This window comes from Saccoglossus kowalevskii, chromosome 1, assembly GCF_978046115.1.
Source record: "Saccoglossus kowalevskii chromosome 1, keSacKowa6.1, whole genome shotgun sequence".
NCBI classification, from domain to species: Eukaryota; Metazoa; Hemichordata; class Enteropneusta; family Harrimaniidae; genus Saccoglossus; species Saccoglossus kowalevskii.
Window position 1 is genome coordinate 18,481,931 of NC_140641.1, and position 21,599 is coordinate 18,503,529.

The 21,599-nt window shown below is 34.7% G+C and overlaps 3 protein-coding genes across 3 annotated transcripts in view; 2 read left to right on the forward strand and 1 right to left on the reverse strand.

Annotated features, from left to right (window-relative positions):
- The window catches only part of LOC102809708 (peroxisomal ATPase PEX1-like), a 57,389-nt gene that overhangs the window by 17,246 nt on the left and 18,544 nt on the right, over positions 1 to 21,599 (forward strand). Inside the window, exon 15 of the mRNA XM_085499751.1 lies at positions 131 to 255. Within this exon, the coding sequence (XP_085355877.1) occupies positions 131 to 255 (125 nt within the window). The remainder of the gene's footprint in view (positions 1 to 130; positions 256 to 21,599) is intronic.
- On the forward strand, positions 2,587 to 3,463 carry LOC146750407 (uncharacterized). The gene is made up of 2 exons (XM_085503570.1): positions 2,587 to 2,956; positions 3,240 to 3,463. Exons 1-2 carry the CDS (start codon positions 2,587 to 2,589, stop codon positions 3,461 to 3,463), a joined length of 594 nt encoding a protein of 197 aa, XP_085359696.1.
- LOC144347822 (uncharacterized) lies at positions 6,932 to 21,555 on the reverse strand. The gene is made up of 8 exons (XM_085502783.1): positions 20,887 to 21,555; positions 16,020 to 16,138; positions 15,411 to 15,503; positions 13,327 to 13,431; positions 12,203 to 12,719; positions 11,428 to 11,668; positions 8,514 to 8,675; positions 6,932 to 7,212 (listed from the first exon to the last, which is right to left on the reverse strand). Exons 1-8 carry the CDS (start codon positions 21,553 to 21,555, stop codon positions 6,932 to 6,934), a joined length of 2,187 nt encoding a protein of 728 aa, XP_085358909.1.

Genomic DNA, 21,599 nt, shown 5'->3' on the forward strand with positions numbered 1-21,599 from the left:
TTGGAACGTTTATGCGAGAGCGAGATTGTGACGGGATCTTGGTATCTTGTCACCGTAGTTACAAACCCCAAGTAATGTACCTCTGGTCATAAATTGACTAGCGTATTCTGTCTTGATTGCTATATTACAGGGCCCTGAGCTTCTAAGTAAATACATTGGTGCTAGTGAGCAAGCTGTACGGGATATGTTCATCAGAGCACAGAGTGCCAAACCTTGTATTCTCTTCTTTGATGAGTTTGATTCATTGGCTCCACGGTATGTATGACATACACAGTGTTGAAAAAAGTTATTACCGGATACGGCTGATACCCCACCCTGGGCGATCTTATGGAGGATTCGATTTTTTTTTTAGAAAAATGTGGACCAAAAGATCGCCCGGGCAATCTTTTGGCAGGTATTACGAGGCCCATCTTGTCTAAAAAAAATAACCCTGCGTTGATAGAAATGGTCTAGAAAAAATAATGTTTCGCGTTGACCAAATATAATCATGCAAAGTATAAATTCAAAGTGTTTTAATACATTGGTGAGAGGTCGAATTTTACGTGAACAAGAACATGCACTAAGAAGGAAAAGCAAGTCAAAGTCGAAACGGGGTGCATCATGGACATGACACAACACACGCTGCGACAACAGAGTGATTAGCGACATAATTTTGGGACGCAATTGAACTTGAAGTACTTCTTTGTGAAACTTGCTGCGCGGTGATGCTGGCATCAAGTGTGTGTTGACCGAAGTTTGACCCCAAGTCACGCGCTGAACTGGCGCGTTACCTTAGCAACCTTTTTCTTTTGCGGTCCGCGTGTCGATCTAGTAAAATTTTTATTATATCCGTATGGGGTGAGAACACCGCCAAAATTATCTTGGTGTCTTTATATGAACATTATGTCATCAATGTGGTCATTATGTCATCATTATTATGTCATTATTACGTTGTTTGGTTGTTATTTGGGCATTATGTTATTATTATTATGTCATTATTTCATTGTTATTGTTTCATTATACAAATATTTGGTTATTATAATGCTATTGTATGGTTATTTAGTCGTTATTGTCCAAATATGCATTTAATTGGTTGTCTCGACATTTAATTGTTTTGATATTCCCCCGATATGTGATTGTCTTGACATTCTCTCAACATTGTCTTGACATTCTCTCAACATTGTCTTGACATTCTCTCAACATTGTCTTGACATTCTCTCAACATTGTCTTGACATTCTCTCAACTTTGTCTTGACATTCTCTCAACATTGTCTTGACATTCTCTCAACATTCTCACACTATTTCCTTGATATTTGCTCCATAAATCTTCTCAACATTTATCCTCACAATTTATTGTCGTTATATTCTCCTGACATTTCATTGTCTTGAAATTCTCTCGACATCTTGATAATTATATATATATATGTACTAGCACCCAGAAATCTTTGCCCAACATGGCGACGATTTCAGAACAGTTGTTTGATATTGCTGAATCACTTGATGCAGTTACTAGACCGAGTGAATTAGAAGCTATATTTGACGATGTAGTTTTTCTAGAAGAGGAACTTGTTGAATTCAGCATCAATGCCGATGTCCCGGACTATGCTTTTTCCCAACTGAATCTTGCTATAAGAATTTTGAAAGATTTTATTGACAATCAGAATAACATTTCTGATCCTAGTACAAATTGGCCGTATTGTTCAGACAAATTATTTTCCGGAGAACCAGGTAGGCCGCAGTTCGACATTACGAAAGAGCAGTTGCAGTACTTTACAGTAGAAGGATTTAGTGTGCCAGCAATGGCAAAAATGCTCTGGGTTTCAATCCGAACCATACAAAGACGTATGTCTGTGTACGGCATTTCAATTGCTGAATCATATGCAGAGTTGTCTGATCGAGAACTTGATGGAATTGTAACTGACATAATTACTCGTCTTCCAAATACGGGCATGAACAGGTTACATGGGTTGTTACCTGTCTAAGGCAAACGTGTGACAATTTTTCGTGTCCGAGAAAGTCTCAGACGTGTTGACCCGAATGGAGTTGTTAGTAGAAGAACTGCAATACGTAGACGACAATACAACGTCCCATGCCCGAACGCATTGTGGCACATTGATGGAAATCACAAACTTATAAGGTTTGTACAGTATTGCTGGTATTTGTAAAAAAACGTGGCATTGTATATATCCATACAAATATGTGACAAGTAGTAATGGAATGTTCAAATTATTCGTAAAAATGTTATGCACTATTGAAGCCAAGCATATTTAATAACACTTTGTTATTTGACCGCATTTAATTTTCGAATTTCGTTTAATCATTGCCCGTTAAACACATCGTTATAACACGCATACCTCCGCCCTTTAGGGTCTCTGTTCTCAGATACACCAACGTTTATTAACAAGTTGTTTCTTCTATATTGTCCATAGATGGAAGTTTGTAATACATGGCGGAGTTGATGGTTTTTCACGATTGGTGGTCTATTTGTTATGTAGTGACAGATCGACTACAGTCCTTGAAAGCTTTGAAGATGCAACTGAACGGCTTGGACTTCCCTCTCGAGTTAGAGGTGACAAGGGTGGTGAAAACGTAGATGTTTCTTTATTTATGCTTAGTCATCCGGACAGAGGAACAGGAAGGGGTAGTTTTATATCTGGCAGGAGTGTACACAATCAGAGGATTGAACGTTTATGGCGGGATGTTTTTTGTGGTGTTTTATTTAAATATTACCATCTATTTTACTACCTGGAAGAGAAATTACTACTCGATATAGACCATGATGTTGATATCTGTTGTCTACATTTTACATACTTGCAAAGAATAAATCAAGATCTTAATCACTGGCAAGAAGGGTGGAACCACCACAAACTTAGCTCAGCTAATAGCAGATCACCAAGACAGCTATGGATTCAAGGTTCTATGCAGATGGCCGACTCAAGTTATATCCCAATAAGAGAACTATTTGAACCACGAACTGAGCTTTGTATTACATCATCTTTGTCAATTATATTTTCACAAAAAAATTATACATTAATAGTCTGCCATGCATATTCCTTTAATTTGCTTACAGTGGATGCACCCTGTAAATATTGAGAATAGTATTTGGGCAGTATGCGATAATGATCTAAATGTCAAATATATGACCCAACCTTGTATTAGTAACGAAATAAATATACCTAATCTACTGTGCAATATAGAAGAACATATTAAATACGTATGTGTCTTCTGAGTATCTTACACTAATTGTTCTTCCGCTTAAAAGGTTGAACTCGATGAGTATGGAATTGACTGGGATGGACCTCTTCCTGAAGATACAATAGATGCAACGGTTGAAATTCCACAAATTCATTGTCCCCTACAAGACAATGAATTGGAAGATCTTTATAGTTCCATTGACCCATTAAGAGACGATAATGCATATGGTATATCAGTGTATCAAAACGTCATTGCCTTTGTAAATACAGTGCTCGACAGGAGAGAATGAATATTATTAGTAAGTCATTTGTAACCAGTACAGAGCACATCACAAGATAATCAAATCTGACCACACCGGATTTCTCATAACACTGAATCTGTTTATCAGAACTGTTACTGTGATAGCAATTTTGGATGGTACACAAAATCGCCTAATTGAGTGATGATAAGCAGCGCATTAGAAGCCTGTATATGTATTATTTTAATAGCACCTGAAAAAAAACGTGCGGTTGGCGTCACCCAACACTTTTCTAGTAAATGTTTTTGAATCGGTGAATCAGCCATTTTTGCAATCACAGTAATATCAGAACAGAGATTTCTGCCCACGAATAATTTCAAATTTTTACATAACTAAATTGTGGATTTGATAAATGAATATTCTTCAGATTTGTTTGTTTACCTTCTACAACAGACTAATGGTGTTTGGCGCTATCGTCTGACTTATATAACTAGTTAATGTGCATTGAAGTATTGGCTTGTTAATCGTCGGCAATGAATCATGATTACATCAAAACTCCTGAATCCTATTGATGACCGATTTCATATCGTCTTTTATGTACACCTTCTATTGTGTAAATGCAGATTTATTTATTTTGTAAATAGTAAACTGATTTATGTAGATTCTGAGTATTGCGATTCTGAGCTTACTGGAACAAAACAAAAATATGAGTGTGTTCTACGGTGTATGGTTTTTTTATGATTTTAATTACATTTTATTATAAACTATACATAATTCTTGGACTGGCAAGTGCGGAGAGATTTTAGCTCTGCTGTCATTGAAGATTCATATGATTGTGCTGATGATGACGATAGGTGATTGTCCGGCCATTCGTCAACTATTGGAACTTTCAACTTCTTCTTGAATACCAATTTCTTTGATAACTTTGGTGGATCTGTCAGATGTATTCATTTTGTGATGAATCATATCTTAAATTGTCTATTTTTAATCAATATTTTTATCATTCTTAGTCAAAAATGCAATCTTGTTCTTGAAAACTGGTATTTCGAATGTTTGGATACTTGGTATGCATGTACCTTGGGATGATCAGAATTGTTTCATTCTTTATTTTTAGTGAATAGTTTTATCCTTTTCGGTCAAAATAGATATTTTCGACTTCTTCTTGAAAACCACTCACACTGGTGCATCATGATTTGTCATTCAGATACCTTGAGTGGTGTACTATAAGGTTTGTTTATTTAGTGATATCTTCAATTCTCTATTTTTGGTGAATATAATTTTTATGTATTTATGTCAATTTTGGTCAAAACATATTTTTGAAAATCACTAGTCCGATCGCTTTGATACATGTACTTAATATGTATGTATATATCATGTAACCATGTATGAACTATGGTTGATTTATTTCAAGGTCAATGAATAAAATTCTTTATGAAGTCACATTTTGCAAATGTGTTATCTATTGTTTAATTTCATTCTACCATGTTTAACACAAGTTCATGACTTGCGCAATGCAACTTTGGTGTCCAATGCAGTATTTGCAATGCACAGCCTCATGAACTGTCAAAATCTCTAGCTAATCTGTATTTGAACAATTGTTACAATTTACAATTTACAAGATCAATATCTGATTGTGAAGAAATCAAGAACAATTAAATAAAAAATCCCATGTGGAGATACATTAAAAATAATTTGAAATTACTTATTTATTATTTGCTAAAAAAACCTAATTATGCAAATCAGAAAATTAATATGAACAGATTTGAGTGTAAAACTAATGAGGTATGTGCAATATAACAGACCATCTATGTACCAAGTTTTATTGAAATGTGAATAGAACCAAAAAATTATGAATTATTGTGCTAATTAGGGAATTAATATGAACAGATTTTAACCCCAAATTAATCAGGTTTGTACATTATCCTAGAGCATCTTTGTACTATGTTTCATTGAAATGTGATTAGTACTTGAGATATCAGTGTGAAAGTTGAAAATCGATTAATTATGCAAATTAGGTGATTCATATGCATTTAAATATTCACCGAAAACTAATTGGGTCCCTGCATAGTTATAGATTCATTGAAATGTGATGATTAGTACTTGAGATATCAGTGGAAAAGCTGAAAATTATTAATTATGCAAATTAGGTAATTATTATGCACAATTATTAACCCTAAAACTAATAAGGTCTCTGCATAGTCCTTGAGTATCTATGTACCAAATGTCATTGAAATGTAATGCTTACTACTGGAAATATCAAAAGCTGAAAATTAATTATGCAAATTAGGTAATTAATATGTACTTATATTACCCTAAAAACTATCAGGTCCGTGCAGTGTCCTATGATACCTATGTTAGAAGTTTCATTGAAATGTTATAATTAGTACTTGAGGTATCAGTGAAAAAACGAAAATTGACTGATAATTATGCAATTTAGGTAATTAATATGCACATAAGTTCAGAGCATCTATGTACCAAGTTTCATCAAAATCCAATGAGTGGTTCTTTAGATAGCAGTGGAACAGACGGACACACACACATACACACACACACACATACAGACAAACTAACTGCAAAGACTCACATTGTGTGCTTGGCACATGGGGGTCAATCACTAAAATTAAATTATATTGTTACCAACAACAAAGACACCAGAAATCCATTTTTGGTTCAAAATGCTGTTTTAATCACAATTGACAAAACTGCTACAAGCAGCTAGTGAGCACCAACATTACATGAGCACTTTAATGCAACAAACAAGTGACATGCGTTCAATGAATCAAGCAACGCATACAACGCACACTAACCAATTTTGCTCTGTGCAAATTCTGTTACAGAATAAATAGACGAATGTAAACAGTCAAAACAAGTAAACTAATAAAAGCATAAACATGTACAAATGATACTTGATAATTATAACACAGGAAATGTTTGAGACTGCAACTAATCTATATTTGACTCAATCCTACTATAAAACATATTTTAACTACTGCAGAAAAAAAAACATATATCATATCAATGATGCTAACATGGATAACCCAAAACTCTTTCAAAAATACACATGTATAATATACAAGTTTCAATTAATATATTTAGTTATGTTGACAGAACCTTACCTACTATAACAGCCACAAATTAAGAGAAAGTGCATGATATATCAGCATTGTTTCATCACCTCAGGTGGACTACATTTTACATGCTGCAGATTACTACATGCATGTAAAGTTGGCCATACATGTGCAAAAAAAAGAACTATATTTATGCAGTACAAGTTATACTATGCAGTTCCTTTTTGCAGTTAGTGTACGAGTATCAACAATATTAATATTATATTTTATTTTAAGTTTGTGTGTGACTTTCCAGGTTGTCCATGTAGTGGTATAGAATATCTATTTGGAAATGTTGTCAAGACTTTTTGAGATATTAGAAGATTAAAGTGACAAGTTACAAATCAAGCTCTCATAGATCACTTTATACTTATAGTAAGTTCAATGCTATTACTACCTGTGTATGTTGTCTCTAGACATTGCCAAAATCACGACAATTTGATAAAGCAAACGTAAATCTCTCCGAAAAATCTTCTATGCAGCTGAAATTTCTAGGTAATCGCAGAATATTGGCACATGTATTTGAGCTTGGAACAGTAGAGTTTGTGATAAATTCTATGGATGGACTTTCTGTGAAACCTAAAGGGGGAATTGAATGAGTGCCAGTGAAGAATGCGAAAATGTCACCAAGTGTTATGACTACTTCTATGGGTTGATTATCACTCCCAGCAAACAAACATGCCTTCTGATTACCTGTTAAGACAAAATGTAAATGAATGTGAGATTGAGGTTCCACTTGTCAAATTGTGATATCATTTAGCATTATAATAAATAATACTATATTCTCAGTGGGAATTGATAACGAAAATCTGATATACAACTTTTCTCGAGAAATTACATGGACAAATTTCAATGAAGTCAGTTGAAAATTGGCAAATGTACCGGTATTTAGATTTTTTTTGAATTCATAGGCAAACTAGGTATAAACTAAAGTGTCAAGTATTACATCCCGGGGGGATTGACACGAGAGGGTGCCATTCGTCCTGAATGAAAAGTTCAAAGTCAGTCATTCGTAGCTCATCGTCAAAGCTACAATGTCCCTTTTACGAACATATGAAACAATTTCAGCGATTTCTTTGCAGCATAAGGCTAACCAAAAAAAACTTATGTTGCCCTTAATTTGAAAAATTGAAAAATTGGGTCAGTCAGTCAGATTTTTTTTTTTAAACTCGTGAAAACTAAGGGTATCGTAAATAGCCGAGGTATATGGGAATCAATGCAAGAGACGTGTTTGCTTTTCAGACTTCATAGTATTCGGAACATGTAAGAGAAATACAGATCAACCCAAGGTTCAAAGTCGCCCTTATCCCCCCCCCCCCCCCCCCCGGGACCCTGGGATTCAAACAACAGTCTGGACACTTTTTACTGCTCAAAATGTTGAGTTTTAATATGTATAAAAAAAAATGCGACCTGATATTTCAGCCCAAGTTCTACACATGATTTTATTGCATTCAAAATTGTTTCATTTCAAACTGCACATGCACACACACACGGTTTTTTCTCGAAATGCATACTAATTAGGTTACTTGTCAGAGACACAAGTCACTGAAAATATTTTGAGCAAATTCGAACAATAGTACTTGAGTGAAATATAAACATTCCTCTGCATTCTCCATGAATTTCATAGGTTGATCAGGGTATAGAAAAAACCTGTGGTTACTTTCAACAGTTTGCTGGAGTCTGGTCAAAATTGTGTCTCAAAAAACACCTTTACATCAGTTTTTTGATCATTTTTTCAGCTTGTAAACATAGAATCAGTCAATTTAGAACTATCATGTATGCCTTCGGAAAGCATTTTGGCACAAATTTACTGGAAAGACGAGTTTTCCATTGCCCATTAATTATGAATTATGCAAATGAGACATTTATTTTGACCAATTGTGTCATGGAACTCCCCCCCCTGTAATTCACCTTATCCACAGAAACAGTGACATAGAAAAAAAGCTTAAACATTTACAGTACATGTAGATTACAACATTTTGTAGTTGTTTAACCTTTAGCACATTCATCAATAAATTCAAACCAATAGTAGATGGTAGTTTCTTCTTCTATCCTTTTATTTGAGCCACTTGGACTATATTCCACATGGATTGATTTGAAGTAGTCAGCTGATGGGAGTAGCTTTTTACTCAAGCACATGAAGTGCTCCATAGATCCTAATTTAAAATAATAAAACATAGTAAAAACCATGAGGGCCTTGCCCTTGTTCAAGCTTCTCAGAGTTTCATGTTATAACTTCTTTGGAATTAACACTTTCTTTTGATACACTATGTGTAAGCTTCCCTCACATTTATAAAATCATTAAAACTGGGGAGGTGATTACCAATTTGGATTGGTGGCACATAATTTGTGATTAAAAAAACAAAATACAGTAAATAGGCTTAAATGTGAATGTACTGTTTAACAAGAGCAGCGCTGGTAGATGCCTTGGTTAAAGCAGAGTGTAAGATCAGCTATGGTTTACAAGGTATTACAAGGGGCCTCATAGCAGTGCAATTCAGAATTGCATATGGATAAATGCTAGGTCAAAGGATGCATCATTTCAGTCTCTTGTGAAATGTTTACAATAAAGCACCGGTTGAATGTCTCTATCTGCAATAGTGCTCCAGATATGATAGTTATGCATTTTTAATTAGATTACATAACAATATAAATGTATGGTCAATAATTTAATTGGTCATATCTATCTGCAATAGTGCTCATCTGCCAGTAAGAACTGTTGCCATACCCATGTTAACGTATAGGAATTTTATAAGACGTATTTTCATCAATATCTTGAAAACTCCTATCCAAGATTTCATGGATGTAAATAATATCGGAAAGCTTAAAAGTAATCAAATCAAATCAAAACTAATCAAGTTATTGCGACCAGAAAAAAGGTTTATGACGATGACAGTATTGTCTCTAATACTTTGTCCCTCAATATTTATTTTGGACAAGGCAAAACCAAACTTAAAATGTATATGTGTAGACTAGAGAGAGATATGCAAGGTAAATCTTAAAGTTTGACCTAAACATTAAACCAATAAAACAATCTTTGCACAGCTGGGTTTCTTAATACATTAAGCAGTTACCTATGATTTGTATGCATATTACACATTTAAATTAACTTGAGCAATCTGCATTTGAACTTTGCAAGTTGAAATTAGTTATAGAATTAACTTTTATTACAGAGCTACAGAAGCCATAAATCAAAGAAAGCTTAGAAAGAACTCCCGTGTGCTGAGAGTATTGAAGACACATTAAAAATTAATTCAAAATTACTTGTACATGAGATATTGATAGAAAAGCTGAAAACTAATTATGTACATCAGGTAACTATTATGAACAGAACAGAACAAAAAAATTATGAATTATTATGCTAATTAGAGAATTAATATGAACAAATTTTAACCCAAAATTAATCAGGCCTGTCTATTGTCCTAGAGCATTTATGTACCAAATTTTATTCAAATGTGATGATCAGTAATTGAGATATCAGTGTTAATTAATTATGTTAATTAGGAGATTAATAAGCATAAATATTTACCAAAAACTAATTGGGTTTCTGCATAGTTCTCTTTAAAAGTTTCATTAAAATCCAATTTGTGGTTCTTTATATATCAGTGGAACATTATGCAAATTAGGTAATTAATATCCAATTAAAACTAATTAGGTCTCTGCATAATCCTAGAAGATCTATGTAGCAAGTCTCATTGAAATGTGATGATTACTACTTGAAATATCAGAAGCTGAAAATTAATTAATTATGCAAATTAGGTAATTAATATGTACTCGTATTACCTTAAAAACTATCAGGTCTGTGCAGTGTCCTATGACATCTATGTACCAAGTGTCATTGAAATGTGATGATTACTACTTGAAATATCAAAAGCTGAAAATTAATTAATTATGCAAATTAGCTAATTAATATATACTGATATTAGCCTAAAACTATCAGGTCTGTGCAGTGTCCTATGATGTCTATGTACCAAATTTCATTGAAATGTGATGATTACTACTTGAAATATCAGAAGCTGAAAATTAATTAATTATGCAAATTAGGTAATTAATATGTACTCGTATTACCTTAAAAACTATCAGGTCTGTGCAGTGTCCTATGACATCTATGTACCAAGTGTCATTGAAATGTGATGATTACTACTTGAAATATCAAAAGCTGAAAATTAATTAATTATGCAAATTAGGTAATTAATATGTACTCATATTACCTTAAAAACTATCAGGTCTGTGCAGTGTCCTATGACATCTATGTACCAAGTTTCATTGAAATGTGATGATTACTACTTGAGATATCAGTGGAAAAGCCGAAAATTGATTAATCATTATGCAAATTAGGTAATTAATATTGCACAGATTTTACCCAAAACTAATCAAATCTGCGCATTAGTTTGGAGCATCTGTGTGCCAAGTTTCATCAAAATCCAATGAGTGGTTCTTTAGATATCAGTGGAACAGTCATGAAACAGCCAAAAATCAGCTAATTATCATGCAAATTAGGTAATTAATATGCATGGATTTTTACCAAAACCTAATCAAATCTGCGCATTGGCCCAGAGCATCTATGCACCAAGTTTCATCAAAAACTGATGTATGGTTCTTGAGATATCAGTGGAACAGACGGACACACATACACACACACATACACATACACACATACACACATACAGACACACTAACTGCAAAGACTCCCTTTTTGTGCTTCGCACACGGGAGTCAAAAAGTAGGATGTTAAATATTTATGCATATCACCTCATTAATATACAAGTTTGAGGTACATTATTCGCAACTTTTCATTTTCATCCCCATCCATACAGTATATCCAGTGATAGACACCATCGATTACCAAACAAGTTTGAGCACCCTCATCACCGATGTTGAAAATTTTAAGAGCAACTGTAAACTTACCTGGTTCGGCCTTTACCAAGTCTGCTATGTGCAGAACATTCATTCCATCTAAAAATTGGTTTATCTCAGGTATGGATTTATAAACACAGTGATGTGTAGTGAGATTTACAAGAATGGGAGCCTTCATATCCAATGTAATTGTACTCATCGGATCTGTAAATCCTGTGATATTAGCAACACTTTCTTCTCCAATACGCGATACAGCTATTCTGAGTTCCTCATTAGTCTCACTAGACTGGATCTGCATAGGATAAAATACTAGGTTATATAATAAGTCACGAAGGACATTCCCCGAGAATTATCAAATTATCATGACCATTGTAGTTGCACTGCAATTCTCAGACATGCACAAGTGAAGCAAGGCCCTCCCTCCCCCATCATCTATAGTAAAAGACTATTCACACTAACTAGAAGCTCGCTAGTCTCTTAGGGAAAGATACTATTAATTTATATTAGTTTAGTTCCATGCATATATTTCCATTGCGAGATGTACAAATGTATAGAGTACTTGTTGGCATGAAATAGGTCAATACACACAGTGGGTATGAAAAGTGAAAATAGCTAGTTTTGTTTGACACATTTTTAGCATTAAAATGGCTGTCTTACCTCTATCTTGAATTGGATCATGAAAAGTATATACATGCATATGTATCCCAAATGTGGTTCTTTTACAGACTGAGGTGGACTGGAGGACAGACCAACAGACAGGCATACAGGAAGGGTAACTTGCAAAAACTGCACATGTGTGTTTCGCGAATAAGACTAAAAATCTCACCTGTTTGGCTATCAGCTGTATGTCATAATCTGGAATTTCATCAATGGCTATCGGTTGTTCTACACACCCTCTTGCCATATATTGGAATGTTGCTTGGCTCAAACAGTGTAATCCGGGACCACCATGGCAAAGAGATATAGCAACCATCTTTCCTGCAGTGAAATATCTTCTTTCAGCAAGAAAGCGCAAATCATGAGAAAAGCTCAGATTGTTTTCCTTGCCTTCAAGCACGCCACAGGTTTTTACAGAATTTATTAATAAACTACAAAATTCCCTTCTGGGCCCCCCATCATCCACTGCACTTTCTCCAATGAATGACACTTTAATTAATTTGTTTGGGAGGAAATCTGGTCGATTTATGGCTCTAACAGCAGTTTTCCAGAACGTTGACCTTAAAATATTCACACGTTGATAGTTCTGATAATCATAATCATCACCATTGTCTTTATTGTAGTCCATATGTATTCGATCCACCACATGGTGACTTAGTAATGTGACAGCATATTCCAGAGTACATCTATAAGAATATAAACATAACTAAAGATGGATGATGTCAAAGCAATATATAGTGATTCAGTCTGATCTGTTTTTGCTAATTTTGTTTTTAATAAAATGGATCATAAAATGATGTTACCGGTATGATTTGTGAATGAGTAATGAACTTAGAGTTTTGTCATTTTTAGTCATTTGCATATTCTAATAGACACATTGTATGAATCATCGTTGATCAGTATAGTGGTTTTCAAAAATAAGTTGAAAACATCAGTGTTGACTAAATATGACATAAATAATTGCCAAAAATTGAACATACCATCCAAACTGTCTACATACAAAATCTTGAAGCATTCGTGTGAGCACTTTCCACGATAAAGTTGAAAATAACATTTTTGGCCATGAAATAAACAAATCCGACAGTGATTTACACAAGGTATCTACATATCTAGAAATTGGACTACCAGAAAATTTTCGTCAAAAGCCTCAAATTGTTGATGGAAAACAACAGATAATGATTTATATGACTTACACCTGCGCACTGTCATCTTCGATGACAATGGAGCTAATAAACCTCAAAACTATCTGAATTAATATTAGTGGATAAATGGCTCAACCAAATCTCTGCCTACCTTGGGTACAAGGTAGTGTTGTTAGCCACTGTGTTTTCTTCTTCTGTAACATTATCTTCTTGAGATTCAATACACCCTGCACTATCAAATATCTGTGAGTAACTCCTATATATAATAAAATCAAATCTACACTGTACAATATGACAATATTATTATTGTGCTATTAGCAACATTTGCTTGAATAATGAAGTTGGTCTCAGGTCAGAAAATTAATTAACTACTTTAATGAATATAAATAAACTTTGACTCTCCTGGAAACAAGCTATAATTTTTATATCTTTCATAATTGTAATGAAGTCCCAGGAAATAACATTTTCTTTGTTGTTGTTATAGTGATGTGAAAAGTTGATAGGAAGACACAAAGAAAAGGGGCATATAAGTACAGGTACTCACAATAGAGTGTTGGTAATGTTAATGGACTGATACTGCACATGACCTTTCCCTTTCTTACTTATGTGAAAAATAAATGGTGCGGCCATGCAATGCTCTATTTTGTACAGGTCCATGTGCAAGTTTTACACAGAGAATTAAATCTAAATGTTCATGTGGCAAGCTGTAACAAAGTCTTGGACAGGATCATAACACAAATCAAACTGAGAATGAGTAGTCTGATTTTGTACCCAGTTTGAAAAATGATACGCACATATCATCAAAAATAATCATTTCTAACATACTAGTACTACCGGTAGTTGTGTTCACATTAGTATGGGCTAATATAGTACATGTATATATAGTATAGGCTAGCATCTGTACAACAATCACCAGGGCTAATAGGTGTCATGCAAGATGTATATGAAAGAGCTATACAGGAGTGCAATAACTGTGAGCCGGCCAATTTTGGACTCGTAATGTCCAGTAATTAAAAACTTTACCTGTCCACAAGAGAGTATTTTCAATATTTATCTGAAGCAGTCAAAATCAACCTGTTTGAGACAGGCAGATAGGACTAAATATTGACCAATAGAAAATATGATAGATGAACCACCACGTATGTAACCTAATCCAAAAATCCTCGGACTGGGCTCAGAAAAATTTAAGGTACCACCACAACAAATCAGAGAAAGGTACTTCTCCTGAAGTTCTGATGATTTAGTTTACAAAAATAGGCCAATGGCCTGTTGCTCAATGGCTATTGTACAAAAGATTAGTGCTGTATATGCCACAACTTTTTGTTTAAATTTGTACTTTTAAATGAAATATCGCCAAACAACTACAAAAAGTTGTCAATGGAATAATAAACACATGTATGCCTAACACCAAAGCATTGGAAATAGTGGTTAGTTGAAATTCCATTTTTAACCAAAAATGACAAAAATATTCGCCAAAATTAGAGAATTAAAGATATGGCCATGGGATGAACAAATCTAGTAGATGTCAACACTAGGTACATACACGCCAAGTATCAAAGCATTCAGGCTACCGGTTTTGAAGAAGAAGTCAAAAATAGAATTTTTGACCAAAAATGACCATTTTAAAATAGTCTGAACTGAAATCAGGTCGGATCGTAACAGCCGTTTTTTTTCATTATTTTCACCTTAAGTTTCTACTTTTCTACTGTCGATGGGTCCCGAAACTATTTCATCAATTATTTTGAGGGCGATAGTCCGAAATTGGTTGATTTCACGACGTAAATCGCGTGAAATGGGAAAACTATGACGCCTCGTGGCGTCACGATGACTTATTCAAGATGGCGGCAAACACAGGGATTTCGCTATAGTTTTCCCCGGTTTTCGTCTTGAAAAGTTATTCCAACACCATACTATATATGGCGCTCTCACTATAGACCGCCACAGTTGAGTTTTGGGGGGCTAATTTGCATACTTTGTGGCAGATCGACTTCTCATGAACAAATTACCATCTACACTCATCAAGGCATCCACACACCAAAAATCGAGTCAAATGGTTTGGCGGTTTTTGAGAAGAAGTCGTGCACAGACAGACAGATAGACGGAGGACAGACGCAGGACAGAAATTAACAATGTCCATTCCACTGTATATTTGCCCCCCCCCTCCCAAATATTAGCTCAGAAATCTGAAATGACGATAAATGCATTCCAGTGGTCCAATACAGTTTTAATACTGACCTGTTAAAAGCCATTGATAATGAAGTGGAGGAACTAGTGGTAGTGTTGCAATTTCTTGCAGAAATGGTTTGGCTCTGATCATTCAAATGATTACTAGAAGAAGAAAAAAAATTCTAAATGAATAGGTACAGAATTGTTAAATGAACTTCCAGGGATTTGCAGCTGACTACATTATACAAATGTAATTCAAAAAGTATGTAAAATAAAAAAAGCAGTAAACTAACCATCTGTGTGTATTTGATATCTGCCTCATTGTAGATGTACTTCTTGCAAGACTCTCAATTACACCCCTGAAATCCAAGTATTTTAATTAATCCAACTATTAATTTTCTATAAACATTCAAGATTTCAAATCCTATGTTATTAAACACCACAAGAGGATTACCCCTACCCCATGTGTCAGACTCACCATGGAAGCATAATATACATTGTAAGCAGCAATTCCAGACAGTAGTGAAGACAGCACAGCAACAGAGTACCCAGGCTATTATAATGCACATAAGCTTATTTGGGTCTGAACAAAGTCATTATTTCACAAAGACATTATTTATTTGACACCTCAAGATTTACATGTACACCATCATTTTCATGTACCAAATAAACACCTACCCGTCACTTTCCTCATCTATATCAAGGCCTTTACATGTTTCGATATGTTCTTTCAGCAGGGAAAACGGAATTTCAACATGGCACTGACCACAGATTTCTTTGGGAGCATTATTTATAGCCTATAAAATATAAGCAATAACATGTACCAAACATATATACTCATATAACTGGTAAAACACATTGTCAGGGTTGACGTCAGCCCCACCAACACATAATATATAATGAAAGAATTATCAGAGCATGAAAAGAAAATAATAATAAATGATCACTTAGATAAGGTTATTAGTGAAAAAGAAGTTAGTGTAGCACTGAAAATGCTAAAATCCAAAAAAAGCACCAGGCTTGGATGGTTTCTGTTTAGAACTATTAAAATACAGCTTAAACTATCTAATTAATTCACTTACAAAATTGTTTAACTTAGTTTTGAGTAGCTCAGTTTTCCCAGATATTTGGAATTTAAGTTGCAAATTAGACCCTTAAAATTATAGGGGAATATCAGTTTCAAGTCGCATTGGTAAAGTCTTTTGTTCCATCAAAAATAAACTCATAAACTGTTTCATTGAAGAAAATAAAATACTCAAAAACAACCAGACTGGCTTCAGAAAAAAACACAGAACAACTGATCAATATTTTGTATTAAAAACTCTAATTCAGAAACACATTAAAAATAAACAAAAAGTCTATGTTTATTTTGTAGATTTTGCCAAAGCATTTAACACGGTATGGAGAGTAGGGCTATTCTATAAACTATTAAAAAATAACATTAATGGCAAGATTTACAAAATAATAAAAAAACATGTATTCAAAAACAAAAGCTTGCATTAATATAAATAATTATATAACAAAAGAATTTACTATTAATAGAAGATTAAAACAATGATGTATAATTAGCCCAACTCTTTTCAACATTTTTATTAATGATTTAAAGGATAGTTTGGATAATGCCAATACTGAATCACCACTCCTGAATAATAACACTGTTAACTCTATTTTATATGCAGATGATTTAGCCCTTATTTCTACTACCCAGGCTGGTCTACAGACATTAAATACACTAAATGAATATTGCAATAAGTGGAAATTGAGTGAGAACTTTTCAAAACCTCAAGTTGTTATCTTCGGTTCATCAACATTGAGAAAAAAATTCAGTTTTGGAAATGATAACATTCAAACAGTTATACATATCTAGGAATCACAATAAAATCAAATGGGAGTTTTGCTGATGCCTTGTGAAATTTAGCAGGTAAAGCTGGAAAATTAATTTACATCACGAACAAAGTACTTTTAGGAAATCTAGACCTAAAACTAAAAATGAAACTATTTAACATTTACATAAAACCAATTTTGCTTTATGGCTAAGAATTATGGGCCCTAGACTTGCAGGACATTCAGGACAATGCTAAATGGGACAAAACATCAATTGAAAAAATCAATATTAAATTCTGCAAACAAATCTTACAAGTAAATAAAAAATCCTGTAACTGAGCATCAACAGCAGAGGTGGGTTACTGCATTACTGCTCAGTGCAAGCTATTAATTACTGGTTGCATATAAAGGATCTCCCAGATGATAATTAAACAAAATAGGCATACCTAGAATACAATACTATACAATACAAATGGCTAAATGTAATACATACAATCACAGTCCCTCTATCCCCGGTCTAGAAACGGTCTTTGTATTAGGTGTGAATTGGTCTCCTTCCCTGGCAAAGGCGCATTGCGGGTGTGGGCAAAGCATTGTCACGTGATCAGTACGTGATTTGACGTCGTCCGTGTTGTGTATTTTTTTTTACAACTTAGTTGTTTATTACAGAATTCATACTTTTTCACATAATTTTTTAATCAGGATATCTGTATAAGGTCATATTTTAGCCGGCGAGTAGTTCTTTAATTCATCTATTTTACCAGCAACGACACATTTTCGCAACAAATTTTCATACCTTTACCCAGATATTTGTCGTTTTTGATTTTGGAGTGATTGAAATTAACTCAATTTTATTTACCATACTTCTCGGCGCGAAAACAATATTTGTCTTCGATTTTGACATTTTATAATCGAAACATATCATTGGTGGGCTGATTTTTTATTTGTCACACCGCATTTTATTAATGTTAAATTGAGCGACTTTTATGGATGCTTTTTAGATCGTAAATGCAAATGGCGACGTTTTGAAATGACAACGTACTCAATTCTGTGCTAAAAAAATCATTTATATACAATCATTGAAGCATTGTTATATACTTTTGCATAGAATAAAGTCATTAGTTGTTGTATAGTTGACTTGAACTGTTATGAACCCCCCAAGAATCAGAAATATCACAGGTTTTTCGATCGACTACGTTAACATGAACGACGCCATTTTGACAAGATTTTTTTAGCGATGTCAGCATGTTGGCACGCAAAGTTTTTTCCCTATTAAAACGAGAACATTAACATAATTCCCGATATTAATCTTTGAATTGCAGGAACTGGATGTTTATGAGTTGGTAGGCTGGTGGTGATGCATATCAGGGTTCAAAAAACCCAAATTTCATAGTGATAATTTTGTTTACATGTTTGTTTACGTTGTGGTTGCCCGAATTTTAAGTCAAAGTGAAGTCATACAATGAGGTATCGCTTTGCATGACGGTAACTTTTGAAGGTATTGTAATCTGTCTGACTTCCTGACTCGGCCTGCGTGTGAACGATTTGTTTACCCGATTTGTTTACAAAAGAACGCTAGTCGTTTCCAGACCGGGGATAGAGGGACTGTGATACAATATTGAAAGACAATTCACTAAACTTCATAGAAGAAAAAACACTCCCTATGAAACAAAAAATCAAATTTTAAAAACTTCCCTTGAAAATAAATATGCCAGTTTCTGGAAAGAAATGATTTCCAAAGAAAGTAGCAAACTGAGAACATATGCTAAATTTAAAACAGAATACATACAATAGAGGAAGGCAGATATTCATTTCCCAAGAAACCTATAAACAAAAGAATATGCAATAACTGTGACACAAATTCAATTCCTAATTTTCGAGTTGTTAGTTTTCCTCGGAATCCCGCTAGAGGGCGCATCCAAGATACCCGGATGACGAGCCTGAGTGGGGTTGTTTGACGTTATTGATGTTCTGTATTCTTACATGTACATGCGTAAATCAATAGATTAGAAAATCGAAATTTGCGGAGTTTCCAGAACTCCGCAAATTTCTTCAGGATCTTGGTATAACTTGCAGCAATGTTCGTAAAGCTAAACTTTTTGAACTTGTTGAGTTTGCAAACGAGTTAAATGTTCACCTTTTGGAGACCGACGACCATGAAGAGTCAAACAGTTGTCGTCGTACAGTACAACACGGTGAGTTGACCATAACTTTGGTAGCTCTGTATAACGTAAAAAACTTGGCAAGAAAACCTTCATACTTTGCCTTCGTTTGAAATAGCTGATATATTCTCATATTTGTTGCATCGAAGTGACCGGACAACAGCCAGACTGAAAGAATATCGACTTGATAATGGTTATTTATTTCATCATTTCCGTAAAGCTTCATCATGTGCAGCATACAGAATTTATTTTCATTATGGCAGAGTGTATTCGGCTATGATCCATGAAGGGAAATCCTTACAAGCCATGGTTTATTATTAAATCAAACTCTAAAATAGTGTCTGGTGTTTGTAACTGTGTAGTGTAAATTTAATTTAATATTTTATTCACCAGGCGATCAGCAGATGCAGTTATATAAATGGACGCACGTTTTTTCCTTCCGTAGTAATTTTAACTTCAACTTCGCAACAAATGCCATCATAAGGATTATGAACAAGAAGATCAATGTGGGAATAGGCAACGAGCGAATTTTCCATCAAATCCGGCTCAATGTTTTCGTTTGCGCTCGTCTCAGGAAGCTGACAGTCTTCGTTTTCAATCTATGTATAACTGCGGTTGAAAGACGGCTGTCTCCAGTTATTGAACTCAAAAAATACTGGTACAGGATGGAAAATGCCATGAACAAACCCGAGAATATAGTTTGACGTCTACTCAGGTTCCCACGAAGCATTCGAATCCACTGGCGTTGAAGTGTTGATTTCTTGGACTAAAGAAATGTATGAAAAGTTACGCCATATCTCAGGATATTTCGCTGTTTTTTTTTCTTTTTAATCAAACTCGAGGAATAGCCTGGGGCATTACAATACCAGTTAATCATTTTGACCAATTCTTGCAAAACGTTTGTCTTCGGCAACAGTAACTACTAGTATATTGCTTGCACAGACGCTGCTCAAATTTCAACCCCACCACGTACGTTAAACGGGCTGTCATACGGGTACTTTGGGAACGCCCTCTATCGAATTTCGTGAGAAAAATAGTAACTCGGAAATTAGAAATTGAAGATGAAGAACATTTTCTATTGAATTGCCCAAAATATAACACACACAGGGAAAACTTCATCCAAAAAATGATGACACTACTTTCATCCAAAAATAAAAATATACATATATACTCTCAAGCAAAGATCCTGGCATAATTAGAGAACTTTCCAACTATATTTACACAACGAACGTAGTTACCTTCTTTTGTTTGTTTATAATATTTTTACATTTATTATTATTATTTTGTTTGCTGTACTTATCCTTCGTAAATCTTTTTACACGGTGGCAATAAAGTTATTATTATTATTATTTTTATTATTATGAATAAATAAATACGATTAAAATTTAAAGAGCGGTGGTCGTCACTATAAACAATGTATTTTACACGCGTTGTATACGTCACGCGGGCGCAAATCGAAGGGACGCGGCGCAACGGCCACCGCTCTTTAAATTACATTCCTGCAAATATTTAGGACAGCACAGAGACGAGAAACGTACAATATACATTTGTGTACTCACTGAAATTGTGCTTGCCATTTCGGATGGAGTGGTAATAGTGATGGCTGGTGTTGTTTCAAGATTATTTTGTAGCGGTCTGATGTACAATTTGGCCTGTCCAGCCTCCGCTTTTAAGAATGGTTGAGAATACCCCTCGGATGGGCAACTTATAGGTACCATTCGTCTGCTTCCATGAAATGCGCGGCAAATCTCATAACCACCACCTTCACTCAGTTTTGGGAATTCGTCTAGAAGTTGCTCATGCACTTGAGCAGACGTACTGCCAATTGGTATTCGAATTCTGCGTTCTCCGAGACCTATTTTAGACAAGTCGGAACGCTGCTTCGGACTGGGACACCAGTCGTAATCAGTGCTGCCCACACACACAAAGTCATGTGTCCAAGTCGGCGCCGCAGACGTTGAACAGTCACTGACTACCCGTCGATCCCGATAACCGAATCTCAGGCGGTTTCGTTGTCGTCTTACATGGCGTGAGCCGGCAGATCGTGTAAAAGTTTCTCGAAGTTCATGAGCAATATCATCACTGGCAACAAAAGTATCCCTTGATTGTGACGGTCGGCGAGTTACATTCTCTATTACTGTAGCAGCGGCTGTTATAGCATCTCGGCAGGCTTTTACTGCATCTGCTAGTTCATCGGAGTTATGAGGCCGATGTACAGAATACGCCATTTTAAACGCGACTACACGCGCGCCTTTTTCAGCTTTCACAATGT